Source organism: Enoplosus armatus, chromosome 17 (assembly GCF_043641665.1).
Source record: "Enoplosus armatus isolate fEnoArm2 chromosome 17, fEnoArm2.hap1, whole genome shotgun sequence".
In the NCBI taxonomy this organism is placed as follows: Eukaryota; Metazoa; Chordata; class Actinopteri; order Centrarchiformes; family Enoplosidae; genus Enoplosus; species Enoplosus armatus.
Genome location: NC_092196.1, coordinates 15,682,703 through 15,698,014, shown reverse-complemented (window position 1 = coordinate 15,698,014; position 15,312 = coordinate 15,682,703). Strand labels below are relative to the sequence as shown.

General features: G+C 40.9%; 1 protein-coding gene across 1 annotated transcript; it reads right to left on the bottom strand.

Moving 5' to 3' along the window:
- Window positions 1–1,336: 1,336 nt before the first annotated feature.
- Window positions 1,337–10,183, bottom strand: mafk (v-maf avian musculoaponeurotic fibrosarcoma oncogene homolog K). Its single transcript, XM_070922480.1, has 3 exons — window positions 10,067–10,183; window positions 3,658–3,736; window positions 1,337–3,578 (listed from the first exon to the last, which is right to left on the bottom strand). The coding sequence occupies exons 2-3, from the start codon at window positions 3,700–3,702 to the stop codon at window positions 3,141–3,143; spliced, it is 483 nt and encodes a 160-aa protein (XP_070778581.1). The 5' UTR covers window positions 3,703–3,736; window positions 10,067–10,183; the 3' UTR covers window positions 1,337–3,140.
- Window positions 10,184–15,312: the final 5,129 nt, after the last annotated feature.

Below are 15,312 nucleotides of genomic sequence, written 5' to 3'. Positions count from 1 at the left end.
GACTCATGTAAACATGTAATATGTATCTATATATTCATCTGACCTTTAATAAGGCTTAAAACAGACCTTAAACATAAGCGGTCTGGGTGGAGAGTGTTTAGCAGCTTTGGGATTATTTTCTGGTAAGGTTTCTTAGCAGTTACAAAAGCATCACCGTCGTCATCATTCAGTATGTTCATTTTAAATGTGCCCAATGTGCTCTTGTGCTGAATTGTGTACAATTGTTTTGGCATCAATTTACAGCTAAATGATCCAAAAATGATTTAAAATTTGTTAAGTTTGAGTTCTTTTTGCATAGATAGTTTGACTTCCAACCTCTCACTTAATTACATTTTAATTTGTAGTGTGTGTTGTAACACTCAAATGTAATTATAACAGATTTGCAAGCTATTTGAGTAAAATGACAGATGCACATGTGCTCTTTACTAACAGTGTGAACCTGAAGTCAAACTGTCATTCCCCTGTTTTTAAACAGTTAATGCTTGACTGTTACAGATAATTAGCTGCAGCTGTATATAACCCTAGTCACGGTCTGCCCAACTTGTGAATTAGACAAATAAGTAAATGTGCTGAGAAGAACTATTGATGGGGTATAAATACTCACAAAGAAGACTTAAGTTATGAGAATAGTTTTCTCATTGTAAATGTGAATACAACTTTTTCAGAAAAGGGTCAGCATCAACATAATTAGACATCAAAGAATGATTACATATTCACACCACTCCCAGGATAGTAAAAGACATAAATATAGAAAAATATGTTTATATATATATATGTTTTTATACATATATATATATGTGTTTATATATATAATGTATACTGTATATGCATATAAAACTAAGTATCAGAAAGAGGGCATAGGATGTATCAACATAGAAACCAAGTGAAAATACAAAATGAGAGTAAGAACACAGCAATGCCCCTGCTTAAAAATCACAGCAGGTTGTACAGCAGCAAAGTTCCCCATACTGTTCTTTGCAGCTATGGAACAGGGGAAGAACAGTCATGTCCTCTTAGCCAAGAGAAAATCCTGACATGAACAATCTCTATTGACTTCACTCCAAATTAGGAATGGATCCTCGGTAAGAACGGCTTGCTTTCAAGTGAATTTCATATTTAAATATCTCAAAACGTACAACAAGGAAGGTGTTTACTGCATTTAGTTGTCATGACACCACTGTTTCTAGAGATGGGTGTCAGGAGTTCTCTTGCAGAAGAGTGTGTCAAAAGCAAGGTAAATAGCTACTGTTTCAGAGTTACCAACACCAGCAGCAGCAGCAGCACTTCTCGTGACCCAGCAGTAGGAATGATTTCTATTTGGACGGAGTTCTCAATGTAAAGTGACAACGGAAGCAGTGGGAGCTTTATTGTTTCTGTAATCTGTAATATACAGGAAGTAAGTTCAACTGCATTTCACTTGTAAGGACCTCTCTCATTATCACTATATCCAATATGGATTACCTACCAAAGAGTGGCATATAAAGGAAAGAGGCATCACCCATCAGTGCTGCGGCATACATATCACAGCGTATACCATCCTTAGTTACATTAGGCTTGACCTTGCATTGGGTGGTCACACCACATTTAATCATCATGCAACTAAGCTCCAGTAACTTCAGAAATGCAAGAATGGCTTCTATCTGTCATTTTCAGTTGCCCTGTGAATTGTTTTCTTTTATACTGTATCTTAACAGTTTCCTTTTAAGTGCTATATCATGATAGACTCTGGGCAATGTCAAATCCTCTGAATCTAAACAAATTTGGCCCAAAATGCTCCTTTATCACTTTTCAATTTTACATGTTAGTCTTCCCAAATCTACCTGTTTAAGCAAATAGTATTGCCAATATGGAAAACAAGTGTTCCCCTCTTTGGCATCTCAAAATATTAGAAGCAGAAATTGTGAGTGATTTCTCTAGACAAAGGGCCACAAAGATACCAACAGAATCACTTGCAGCACCTTCCCAACACCCTCCGATGTCTTCAACAACACAGCTAGCATAGCAAGTCAAGCCTTCCATGGATGAGTTGCCAATATGAGAGAAAAGGCACAAATGGCCTTTAATATTTTACAAGGGAAGTCAACATAGTCCAGCAAAGGCCTGCATACAAATTTGGCCTCATGGTTGAGTGACAAACTTTTCAAACACAAATGAAAAATGTTACTTCAAAACTGCCAAATTAAACCACCATCAGCACACGTATGGAGGCCTTTACTGGAGAGTACTGACTGCTGTTCTCCAGCATTACTTCCTAACTACTAAATAAGCTATTGGGCGTGACTGACCACAGAGTAAAACTTTGCATAACCAAGACAGAAATATAAACAGTCACGTATCACAAGTAGAGCCCTTTAGCTAAACATTGGTCAGTTATCAAACTGCATAATGCAGTGCTCTCCAAACGGGCCACAGAGAGCAGCTTTTCACTCCAACAGGTGATTTTACTGCTTAGCACCTTCCAAAAGAGAAGAGGAACTAATCAGTGGAAACATCTGTTGCTATGTTTGGCAGGCTCTTAAAGGCAACTGGTTGGAGACCAGTGGTAATTGTGGCTATGAAGAAGTGTCCACCTGACCTCAAAGCTGGAACGATAAAACCTCTTTCTGTTCAATTACATGCTGGTATTAGATAATAATTTAAAAGATCACTTGGAGATCCTTTTTAAGGCAATAGAAAGAAAAAGAAGAAAATGTGATTTGGCGTAGGCTTTACAAATAGCTTTACTGTCACATATGTGCTACTTAAATCTCTCATGTTTTATGCTTAATAGCATTACATGTAAGAGCTGTCCGAGGCCAGTGCTGCCACAGTAAGGCATGTCAAATACTTTTTCACACTGGAGTAAAAGCAAACCTCTGCTATCAGTCATGGAGGAAGGGTCACAGAGGCCCAATACCCTGCCGGTGCTGGGGGTCGGGGAGGGGGGTTTGCACAGTGCACAGACAATGTAGATTGTATAAGAGAGACAGAAGGAGGGAGACATAGTTGTGAATGCAACATAACATCACATAGAGCTTGCCACCCCACTAAATCCCTCAGTCTAACTACTGAGCGTCCTCTCAGTACAGGATGAGTGGGTTCAGGCTGGGTCAGAACCGGGAAGGACCAGGCAGGAGAAGGAGAGCCCAGTCCTGTCAACACTAGGAGTGAGCTGAGAAGGGGGTCGGGCTGGAGTTGTTGTGGTTGGTGGACTTGACGATGGTGATGACACTGGTGGTGGCCACCTTGCCCGGCGAGAGGGGCCCGCGCGTCACAGTCCGGGCAAAACACTGCAGGGCCTCATACTTGGCTCTCAGGGCATCCAGCTCCAACCTCATGCTGGCGTTCTCGCGGGCCAGCTTGTCCACCTCGTGCTGCAGCTCTGACTTTTGTCTCTCCAGCTCCTCCTTCTGGGTGACGCGTTTGATGCGGCAGCTGGCGGCATAGCCCCGGTTTTTCAGGGTCCGTCGCCGCTGCTTCAACCGCACGACGTCCTCCTTGGTCAGACCACGCAGGTGCTGGTTGAGCTCCCGCACGGACATGGCCACCAACTCATCATCGCTGACCGACGGGGCATTCTCGCCCACCTCCCTCTTGACCTGCAGGACATGAGCAGTGGATGAAGAACAGCACCATGTATGGATACTGACAAAGTCCAATGAAACTTCTCACACTTACCTTTACAGCTTTGCTCGTCTTAAAATGAGTCGTCATTCCCTGCATGCAGACAACTGGCCAGAATCTCACAGAAGACACACTGAGAAAGGAAAAGAAAAAATAAATAGTGTGAATAGTTTTCTTAAATTAAGTGAAACACTACATATAGCAGTGGTGGAAAGTAACATTTATTTTACAGTTTTACATTTATTCAAGTACTTTAGAGCTACTTGCGCTGCATTTCCTCTTTATACTTCTCCACTACATTTAAGAAGGAAATATTGTTCTCAATTATCCAATCCACAACATTTATTTGGCAGCTTTAGCAACTAGTTTCACTTACAGATTAAGATTTTACAAATAAAACATTTGACCAGTTTTTAAAACATGATGCATTGTTACAGATGAACGTTAAGTTTATAATGTAGTTTAAATTAGCTCCCTCTTGGCCAGTTATAGCATTAAAACGCTGCTTACATCTTTATAATAATAAAGATAATAATAAGATAATCACTAATAATAATTAAATAATGTCATATGTAATAGTATATCAGTGACAGGGCCCATTTTGCTGCATAACGTATTTTTTAACTGGATTTTGTATACAGCAGTAAGTAATGAAGTATTTCTAAAATGTGGTATTTGATACTTAGTACGTAAGTAGTAAGTAACAGATCTGAGTACTTCTGCTACTAACACATATCTTTGTATATTGAAGATGCTGAGTACGACATAATGTTGGCACCCTCCCCATAAATTCACTTTAAGACATCACAACAACATTCCTGGGTTACGTCATGTGTCAATATTTGTGTTTGCCTGTGAGAGCCACAGACCAGCAGAGGGCGGCACGACACCATTAAACACCAGCAAAGGAGAGAATCTATATTTACTTGTTGGAGAAGGAGGATTGACAATGTAGTTCACTAGACCAAGCAAGATTAGAAACAAGCAACCACTCTCCCTCTGTCTTCATAGAACTTTGCATTTAAGCTCTCCGCCTAAGCGATTTTGCCAGGGCACTTTTGAGAAAAGCCTCTTTGTACTCATTACAGTGAGGCACATGCTTCCCAGACTGCTGCCATAACCAAAAAAAGCGAGAGCGCTGGGCTGTGATCCTGTGAGAGGCACACATCCCCCAAGGCTCCATTTCAGGACCTGCAGACCAGCCTGACTACGAGTGCACTGTTCCATGCTCGACTGCTACCATGGAAACGCCCTGCAAATGGGCGTGGGAGTGTGAGTCACATGGTCACCAAAAGGGTAAACAAGTCTCATTCATAACCGCAACACCGCCTATACATAGTACAAATAAGAAGCTCTAACTTGTGCTGATAACTTAAAGGCATCCTGTGAACGAAATTCTTCAATCTGTCTAGAGATCAAACAAATGATCCTGTTCCTTCCCTTAAATTCAGCCTTGTAGATTGTTTATTCCCACAATCTGATGTCTCTGGGTCTACAGGGACACAGTCAGCACCACTCTGCCTCCTCATCAGACATTAACACAGACCATCACATCAGCATAACATTTACAGTTATGCTGAACTTTACAGGGCAGTAGATACGCATGTGGAAAAAATTCCTGGAGATAGAGTGTCACAGAGAAATAGTTTCCTTTATAGTCACTGATGTATTTTTGCTGTGAGACAATGTAGTCTATCGATTCAGGGCTGTGTCTCGCTGGTTAGATCCTCTTACACTGGGCTTTCCTGAGCTGCTCCATGCCCTTATTTAACTCTGGCGGATATATTTAGCCCACAGTGCTGACACAAATTTCTGCCAACTAAACAATTTAAGTGAGCATGCGATAAGTGATACCTCAGCAGGAGGGCAAATATTCTCTGCAGTCCTGTTAGCTGCAGCTTTCATGGAGGAAAGTACTCTGGGTGTGGCTGTTCTTTTTGGGGTGTTTATCATGTTTTCACACCCTATAGCTGTATTGTTCATTCAGGACTTTGTAACTGTTGATTTACAGTTGCTGATTGCAAGAAACAGCACAGTCGGCATGAAAAACAAGTTTGTTACTCTCCGTCTTTCATGGGACCTGGACATTAGTCATTGTTCTTATAATAGCTTAAATTCAACATCACTGTCTACAGAATGTACTTTTGTGTTTTTGTCACAAGCAGCTGAACCTCAAAGTCCTGACTTGGAAAATAAACAGATGAGAAATAAATGTACCAAGCAAACAGCTAAAACCCAGAGCCACATAAAGTTGTGTTTAGAGATTTAGAGAACATCTGCTGCTCTCTCTCTGATGTCCTTCATTCATTTTGCAAAACACGCAGCAAAAAATTGCATAATGGAGATTTCAGAAGCATCAAATAAAGATGAAGAATTAAAATACAACATTCCTCGACAGCAAGTTGGCCTGAACAGCCTAATTTAAGTGGTATTGCGTCAGAGGGGGTCCCTGGGTATATTCCTTGCAAAGATCTTGGAAATGTGGTGTGGGGCCTCCCTCTCATCACACAAGAGGCCTCTAGCTTGAACCAAGAGGCCAGGTTGTTTCCCTGAAATTCTTTAGGCATGTGCTTATGTTTTTGCAACTCGCAGAGGGACATGGTTTTCCTGATCAAGATGGCAGAGGAAAAACAGCAATTACATTACACAGCCAAAGCCACTCTTTATGAATTTGCCACACAGGCGAGACAAGAGTTCACAACAAATCATGGCTTCTCGCTATAGTCAACAAAACAAATCCCGGTAGGTTTTTCAGTAAGAAAAAGGAGGCTGGGAAAATGCCTCAAAGAAAAGCCACAGATGGCGGGTAAAGAACAAAACCACATTCCTGAGTGAACACACATGTGCAAACCCTCACATGCACAACGCAGGCAATTCTTAACTGGAGGGGGAACATTCAGTCTGAATATGTCCTGCGATGCACTCAGCTATGGGGGTGGAGTTCAGACAATCCCACTTGTAAAACAACGGCTGCAAAATTCACAAAATGTCTGGAATTCAGAAGTGTTTCACATCTTTCACTTGCCCAAACAAATCAAAAGCAGCCTGTGTGCACATGATGTGTGGAAGTCAGGAGCGAGAGATCGTAAACGAAAAGGTCTCTCTGTCATTTTACTTTCCTAACTTTCTCATACAAACAGATAATAACGTTTCATCCCTCAAGATGATCCTGAGATGACTGATAACCAAGAATGTGCTATTTACTCAGCAACAGTGTTATCTCTAGTTTATGACCGAGCGCCACGACAGTGCAGATCAGAGCCGACATGAGAGGAACTCCTGAACTAACTGTCCATTACTACCACTATACACACATTTTATGGCTATGGCTGTTTGTTAAGCCAGTGTCTTATTTGATGTGGAAAGCAGAATGTTTTCTGGTAAACATGCTACTTTGTTCTTTGGGTGTACACGTTGCTTTGAAGATGAACTGACCCTTTCAAGACTATTTTTGAGAATGCTTAAAAAACAGAGAAGCAAGAAAAACATGGGCACAAGTTAAAGCGCTCTTAAAGAGGAAATTCATAAAATACTGTGTATACTAAATCTATATTTGAGACAAAGTCAGTTTAATAAACCCATTTGTTCACTGATGCCAAATGTTAATGTTTTTAAAGTCAGGCATCTGGTCAAGTTCAAGGCTGCACTTCAGTTACAGCAGGTAGCTGTGGGGCCCAGCCTTCTCCTAAAATAAACAGCATATCAAAGACTTGCACTCATGCTCCAGTGATAAATGCAGAGTTGGCTTGTCTGGTTTTTCTACTCTTTTTGTTTCAATTTTGGGGTACACAAAGCAGAAACCAGACTTGTTGCTGCCCTTGACAGCCTGATACACTCCTCTAAGAAAGCTCCTTGCTTTTCTTGCATTTTTCTCAGGGGGGTGGAGAGATTTCTCTACAGACTGTGGCGCGCAGCACTCTGCTCTTTCTCCAGCGCAGCACATTTGGTGGGATATTATGTGAGGGAAATGGAGAGCATAGCTGAGCAGTGAGTCATGCTGTTTACTGTTAAAAGCGACGACCAGCGGCAGGGAATCACACCCTCCCGAACTGACGTTTCCTGGAAAATCCCGTTGTTTCACGGGGAGGAAGGAAAAGTACAGAGAACCTTGGAAATGATTTACATGACCACCGAAACGTTTGTGCGGAAAAGGAGGAGAACTCACCGAATATCTGAGCAAAGATATTCTCCCAACCAGGGACGCTGGGATTCAAAGAGATGTCAAGAATGCAAAAAAACAAGGACATGCCTGTCCACGTCTTACTATCACATCTCTCATTTTCCAACAAGATATACCAAAACAATAATCCAGATTTCAGTGCTTCTCCTTCAAAACAGTTAGCTGAGCCACTGACACGAGGACAGACGGGATGTGACAGCCAAGCATACATTTGAATGCTGTGGAGCTTTAAAGTGGTTGTTTGTGTTGCTGCGAACATGCAATTTGAGTCATGGTGGAATCAGGAAGTTGAGAAGGAAAAATATCAACAATTGAGTCAGCCCTTTTGAGAACCAACAAGGAATTCCCAATAACACAATCCTACAAAATAAATAGATGAGTAAACTTGCCACTTGACACACCTCTGAGCATTGAGAGGTGAAAGCAGCTGGTTGAGATTCAGTCACTCTGACAGAAAAGCAGGAACAGACAGGATGCAAATCACTGTGGGTGGCAGAGTGAGCAGTCTCAGACACTATATAACTGTCAGGGAGTCACTTTGGACAGATGCACCACAGGCCTGTTCACACGTTCATCTGTTATTGCCTTTATATACACTCCGTTTGGCATGTTCAACTGTGGATAAAATCACTGGCTTCCAGAGTCAATAATCAAAACTCGACTTCTTTTTTCCAGTCAGAGGAGCAAAACACATCACAGCGAACGTGTTCCCTGTGAGTCATCGCATCACCAACCACAGCTATTTCACTTTCACAACACTCCACCACAAAAAAAGTTTTGCATTTTGTGTCGCTTTCATCCGTCACCACGGCCCAACAAAAAGAGAAACCGTATAAAACTGGTGATAATTAAACTAGATCCTGTGTTTTCAGGAGAATTTCTCCCGATGTGCCTTGTCACCGTCAGACTATTGTGGTGATAAAATGAGTCAACTGCTGCTACTTCTCCATCCGAAGAAGACATCATCACTTTGGCGATTGAACCACATGTTAACCTCATGACAGAGGAGTGCACCCGCTCCCACTGCCTCTCTGAAAGCAGCAGACACACTGTGCACCCACCAGAAACAACAGTGAATCAGAAAAGCACAAACCTGTGATCATCAGAGTGAAACTAGACAAATATTTTCCATTTATTCATCACAATAAAAGACAAAGAACAGACTGAAATGTGGACATACAAGACAGTCAAGCAGTATTATGTCTGAGGTAAAATTGTGTTGTTATTATGAGGTAATTACAAAAAACACCTTTCCCTATCTTTACCCAGTCATAAAGATGTATGATGGCGGAACAGAAAGATAAGATAAAGCCTTTTCTTCTTCCAGAGTGATTCATGGTTTGTGGAAATTTGCGCCCCTCCTGCTGTTTAGTGACTGTTTGTTTCTCCTGTGGAGGCCAGTCAGCCCTGGTGGTCTAACTTCACATAGTGCCCTTTGTCCCACATGTCGAAAATGCAGACCACGTGTTGTTTCCAATGTCAAAGTAGGCTGATATTTTTGCAATACGTTAACTCCCGCGTTAAACTGAACAGGAGCTCCAGAATATGAGAAGTGAAAATGTTTGATGTGAATTATTTTAAAAACGGGACACTCAACAAGTTTATTTCACTTCCATTTTCCCCAAAAGCTCATTCGCAGACAGAAAGTAGGTTAGCTATAAATAAACAAACCCCGACAAACAAAAATCACTATTTTCTTATCTTATAATAACTTATAATAAAGCTTCAGTGGCGCTCAGTAATAAAAGTTATGTTAACAACATTAAGTAACATTATAACCGTAGCATTCATTTTAATGTACTTGTTCTTGATTTCTTTCTTGATTATATTTCTTAATTGGATGCGTTGAATGACGCGTTTTCTGTGCTCGTTATTGTCAAAAGCCTTTCAGATTTCACAATTAATCCACTTCAATTAATTAAACAAAATAACAGGCTGAAATATTGTAAAAGGTAAAGATAATCAAAGTAGAACTAAAATAAGCAGTTATTCCAAGTTGTTGTGACTGTTTTTGCCCCCCCCCCCCCCCTCGCGGACTGAACACCGAGCTCCGGGACACTTTCGGGGCATTCTGTTACTCCAACACAGCACGTGTCCACGCGACTGAAACAATCCACAAAGTCAACATCGACTTTCAGAACCGGGATCAAACCGAGGGTGGCCACCCCGAGCCTGTCTGCATGCGCAGATATGTCCCTGTGACAACTTCAGACATTTTAAAAGGAATGTCAAAACACCCCCCCCCTAAAAAAAAAAACAAAACAAAACACAAAGCAGCCTCACCTCTGTGGACGCGGGTATCTGTGGACCGGAATGTGTAAAAAGTGGCGGAGTAGGTTTCCGATCGAGGCGACGCAGTAAGCTGACACAGTGCGTGTAGAGCGTCCCGCACCGGGCGGCGGTGTATCCTCGTACTAAATTAACTACAAAACAACAACAATGTACCAACATTCCACGCGCTGCTTCCGCAAGTACTCACGTCACTGATTCCTCGTGACCGCCCCCTCCATTCATGAAAATAACTTTCTACTGACGTCAGTCTGGGAAGAGAGGGAGGGGGGAGGGAGGGGGGGTCCGGGGGAGGCCATAAATAGAAGATAGATACTGCTGGCGGCTGCTTTTGCTTACTTTACAAAACTAATCTGTACAAAGTCAGCTCGTGCTGCTAATATTAGCACTCAGGGGAGTTTCGAAAGGAAGTCCTGAAGTCGTTGCTCTCTCAGTCTGCGGACCCCCCCCCCCTCTATAAGTAGCCTCCTTTATGGCCTGCTCTACACTACAAGCTTTTCAAAAATGTGCATTAACGGAGAGAAAGCAGCGCCCTCCTCCCTCCGCCCGACTCTGGAGCCGCAGTTGCATTCCAGTCCCGGGGAAAGTATGCGTTGTAGTAGCCCAGCAGTCACAGCATTTCTCTGCCTTTAACTGCGCGGCTGCCAGTAACGTCACAGGTTCTTCTGGGTAATTAAGTCCTGAATGTAAATATGTTAAGTCAGTCGCCTTTTAAGGCTGCAGTCTAAAGGTTTCCCTCTTCACGTATGTGATATAAGAAGGCCTCAGCCTCAGTTAGACACAGACGCAGTGTGTTGACACTATAAACACTGCGGGCTGAGCGGTTCAAATGAGGCTAGAAAGAGCAGGAAAATGCACCATCACATTTTGTTTCTGCTGACTGGACCAGCATGGCAGCAAAGTTTCTTTCAGGACAAACGGTCTTTTAAATGTAAATGTAAACTTTATGTCAGAGCTTATATAAATTATAATATTGTCCATCACTGACACATGTTCAGTGTATATGTGCAGAAATGTAAAACACATTTGAAATAAAGTTCAGATCAGCATCCCACATACATGTGAAACATAAGCATCTGGATCTGGAGCCTGTGTGGCAGAAATGATGAAATTAAACATGGAATCTGGTTAGTTTCATAAAGAGCCATATTATTATCTATTTGAGCAAGATTTATGCAGATGAAATGCTAAACTGTCAAACACATTCTTTAAAAAGTATAAATCCCATCGTAACGGACAGATAAACTGTACAGACCAACATCAGACTACAGGACTTGTGGTTTTACGAGCCTTTTAATTGCCCATTTGAGGCCAAAAGCAGCTTCATTATTGAATCATTTTTGTTCCATGATGGTTCCTGTTTAATGGTGCTATGTTTAGCTGCTGGACAGACAGAAGAGGAAACAGAGACACACACTTTGTCTCTGATGCACGATGCAACTTTGACCTTTAGATAAAGAGTGACTCATACATGATGAGGGAATACATGAGACATGTTGCTGGAGATGAACTAGAAATAGAAACGTTGAACTCTTACTGTACAGACGCTTTTGTGTTTCCAAAATATTGACGTTAGACAACAAACATATTGACTATTCTGAAAATACATTCCAGAGAAAGTGACTAACTCCTGAGAATTGATCTCTTATAAGCCTCGTGCCAGATGCGCAGACTGTCGTAGATTTAGGTTACTGTCATAGTTTACGGTTAGTGACTCAGCCGATCGAGCTCTTCCTCTGAATCCCATGAGGAATCAATTACTTACTAGAGATGGTGGATTCTTTCATCTGAACTGGAGCTTGTAAACTTCCTCAGATGTGCTCTGGTTAGTTTGTGTCACCACAAGCGACACATCATTTCCTCTGTGTGGCCTTCCTGTAATGAGATAAACATAATGAGTTGAACCAGCTCTCCTTTATTTTCTAGAAAAAATTAAACAGTAAAGTGCCCAAATATTTCCATTTGTTCTATTTCACCACATGTATCTGACAGCTTTAGTTACTAGTTACTGTGCAGATTATCAGTTATTAGTCAGATTATTAATATAAAATATGAATCAACTCTGGATTACATTCATTGAGAATAGACTTGATATTATATTACATTACATTAAAGCTGAGTGTTGATATAATGTCTGCCAGCAGCCGACGAAGAGAAAGACAGAGTCTCTGCTGGACCAACACTGATATTCTAGACCAGTCGGACATCCAGCTGCCGCACCACCCAAATACTGTCCATCTGGCAACAGCGTCCACAGATGACCTGAAGTACACCCATTGTGTCTGACAAAACAAAAACAGGGGACCATGTGCGGCAGACCTGTCGGGGTTTTCGTCAGATCCACATGCTGTGGGGTCTGAGGTCTTACAGGCAGGTTTGGATTACAGGAAGTAACATTGAGTCACTAATCTTCCTTCTTTCTGACTCAGACTGTTGAACTCAGAAATCTGATCTGGCACAAAGAGGCCCCCTGTTGTACGGGGATCTTTCTTTTTTCTTTTCTTCCAAATGCTCCAAATGATTAGTGAGTTTTTTTTAACTGAAGTAATAGCATTACCAATGAGCCAAGTAAATCACTCCGGATAAAAAAACATCACATTTTCTTGCTCCAAGTGTTTTGTTGAGGAATAACTGAGAATGCCTGACACATGAGGCAGCTGCCTCTGGCGCAGCTCGGACAGTACGCAATTTCACAAGTAAAAGAATTGTTTTTGCAGATTTGTAGTCTTCCCATTTGACACAGGATTTAATTTGGAACATTGACTTCACATTCCACTGACTTCACCAAAATGTGTTTCATATGAAAACACTTTACGTAAGCAGCTGGCAGCTCAGAGCTGCATGGAAACGAACACGGTGAAGTTACAGTAGTAGTGGTGGCAGCAGCTGGAGCACGGTGGACTGTTTACAGCCTCAGTAATATTTTCTTTTCGCTTCACCATAATGAAAACTGTTTGATTATCAAAGTAAAACTTTTGAGGGCAGCAAGCAAGAATAGTGCAGCTTGTAAACACAGCAGCTGAGTTACCTATTTCTATACTTGATAGTGATTATTAATGTTTAAGGAATGAAAGAATCACTGCCGCTCACTAAATGTGAAAATGGTAAAGCTTTGATGCTCCGACTTTGTTTTCCTCGAGGCATGAACATTTTTAAAGAATGAAAACAGCTTGAGAGATTTCTCAGAAAACCTTCCTCTACCTTGCTTTCATGTCTGACTCACTATCAAAGTTCTTAGTTTTCTCGACTTCCTTGATGACCTAAGACTGAAAAACATCTGCATCCCGTTTTCTTTCGTATTCGATCTGATGGTGGACTTTGTGGCTGCTGTGTTGTTGAATGGCATTTGAATCTTTTGTGTTGTCTGTATTGAAATGTGAAGAGTTATTGTGCTGCTCCTTTTCAGGTGCATGGTCCTTGATTAAGTCATCACAAAATGCACTTATTTTATGACGGCTGATTATTCTGTTTAGATTGAGGTTTTGTTTTTTTTAGGTTTCCATTAATGTTTATGTATTTACACAAATGATAAAATTGTACATTTGTACATTGAAGAAATGTTACTATTTTAATGCAGTAAAATGGAGACTGCTGCCACCTTGTGTTAAATTAGTGGTATTTAAAGAAAGTATGCAAGTGTAAAGTTGTCTACTTTGCTTTTCTAGGCAAGAAAGTAAATCTAGTTAATTAATATGGGAAAAAATATATAACCAAAATGAAATATCTTTGTCAAAACTTGCCTTCGTGCATAATCACGTTTCTCTTCTGTTTGTACTTTTATTTAATGATTCATCCTGAAGTCTTATTATATATAAGCTGTGCAATAAACAACACGTGCTGTTTTTCAGGGATAATCAGAATCAGATTAATTCAAGGTAAACCTGTGATTTTGTTGTCTTTAGAATTTTATTTTGGTACAGGTAGCTTTGCATTTTTCTTGCAGTGGGATACAAAGTGGGATATAAACAAAATGTAATTAGAGAAGTAGATGATTTGTGCATGTAGCACATCTCATAGATTGTTTATTATGATTATGAGATGGCAAAATATCTGCTGACAGTGAAACTAGTGATGAGGAAAACGCTTTCCCAAGCACTGACTGAACCACATTAAAGCAATTGAGCTTAAAATGACTCATTGTTTTGAAGCATTTGATACAGTCAAAATAATCACATCTGCTGGCCAATTCTTGCTTTGTACACATGGATTCAATGCAAGACCCTATGAAGAAACTGTAAGTCAGAATATAGGTGAAGTCACTGCTTCACTGTGGTTTCCTTATTAAAGGTCGTATAAATAAATGAATAATAAATAAGTAATTACTTGTCATACTCTACAGTTATATCCCTGGTATTTATCGGTGTTTGTTTGTACGTCTTGTATATAGTGCAGTGTAAAAGAAAAATATGACTTTTTAGTACCACCCAGTGGTCGCAGTGCGTAACTACAGCTCTGTCGTTTTGAAAAGTTTACTTTGAAAATGTTGACCGGAAGTTTTACTATGCTAGTATGTCTAACTTTATAATGCAGTTGTATTTACTCACTGTGGCCACCAGAGGGCACACCATTGACTTGGCATGACTTACACTGTATACACTGCCCTCTCTTCCTGCCCTCTGGTGGTAACAGTGAGTAACTACAACTGCACGCCTCTAGCGCCAAGTTAGACACAATCAGGACACAATAGGCATAGTGATACTTCCGTTTACAGGTGTAGTTCCGCACGATGGTGACTGGGCACTGAAGACTCACCAGTATACACTTATGACAACTATCCACTCAACGATACGATGAATAAATTCATGATAAAACATTTAGAGAAAATTAGGTCGATCTGTGTCGAATGGACTGCTTTCAGTGTAACAACATCACCACTTGACAGTTCCTGGCACTAGGCGGCGGTATGACCTTTTATGTTTGTTAGCGAACAACCACAATACAGAGAAGAAGAAGCCATTACGGCTTAGACTGTCTGATAGCTTTGAGTCGGCAAACGTTCATTTTTGCTTTAAGGTGCATCGGTCAGACTAACCACGATCATTTTAATGAGACTGAATAAATATGTGAGACATTTTTCATTTATGTTTGTTAATTTGCTGGCCAATTAACGCTAGTTCCCAGTCAGTGCTACGCTTGACATCGTTAAGCTAGCTGGTTGCTAACAGCCACATATATAGCTTTAGCGTTATTTATTGTCGTTAGCCTAGCATGTTGTGCAGTATGTAGTACAAATGTTATTA